The sequence below is a fragment of the Mandrillus leucophaeus genome, unplaced genomic scaffold, assembly GCF_000951045.1.
Source record: "Mandrillus leucophaeus isolate KB7577 unplaced genomic scaffold, Mleu.le_1.0 Scaffold165, whole genome shotgun sequence".
NCBI lineage: Eukaryota > Metazoa > Chordata > Mammalia > Primates > Cercopithecidae > Mandrillus > Mandrillus leucophaeus.
The window spans coordinates 3,040,898-3,041,446 of NW_012101643.1; the positions used below are offsets into that span (position 1 = coordinate 3,040,898).

Below are 549 nucleotides of genomic sequence, written 5' to 3' on the forward strand. Positions count from 1 at the left end.
TGTACTTTTTCTTTTTTTCTTTATTTTTTGAGACAATGTCTCACTCTGTTGGCCAGGCTGGAGTGCAAAGGCATGTGTTGGCTCACTGCAATCTCCCCGAGGGACCCGGCTGGCAGCGGCGTGGGGAGAGATCAGCATGAGCCAAGGGGTCCGCCGGGCAGGCGCTGGGCAGGGGGCAGCGGCCGCGGTGCAGCTACTGGTCACCCTGAGCTTCCTCCGGAGCGTCGTCGAGGCGCAGGTAAGCCCGAGTGATGGCGGGCCGGGAACCCCCGGCCGAACACCCGCGGCCGCTACACACGGGCCGTGGCTGTGGCGCGGGGAGGGCCAGGCCGGGCTGGGCCGGAACAGAGGTGATTTCTGGTGAGCAGAAAACCCGGGGAGCAGAGACCTGACCGTCCAGTGCGGGAAACATCTGCGAACCGCCCGCAGGGCGGGGGGACGGCGACACTCCGGGTAATGGCAGTCAAAAGAGGAAGATGGTGACGGTCCCCTGAGCTGTTTTCGTTTTTTCCTCTCGATGTTTTAAGCGGCTGGGAGTGTGGCGGGAGA

At 63.4% G+C, this 549-nt stretch overlaps 1 protein-coding gene across 1 annotated transcript in view; it reads left to right on the forward strand.

The window, feature by feature from the left end:
- Positions 1-100: 100 nt before the first annotated feature.
- Positions 101-549, forward strand: part of ERO1LB (ERO1-like beta (S. cerevisiae)) — an 84,363-nt gene continuing 83,914 nt past the window's right edge. The window contains exon 1 of the mRNA XM_011976387.1: positions 101-238. Within this exon, the coding sequence (XP_011831777.1) occupies positions 137-238 (102 nt within the window). The 5' untranslated portion in view covers positions 101-136. The remainder of the gene's footprint in view (positions 239-549) is intronic.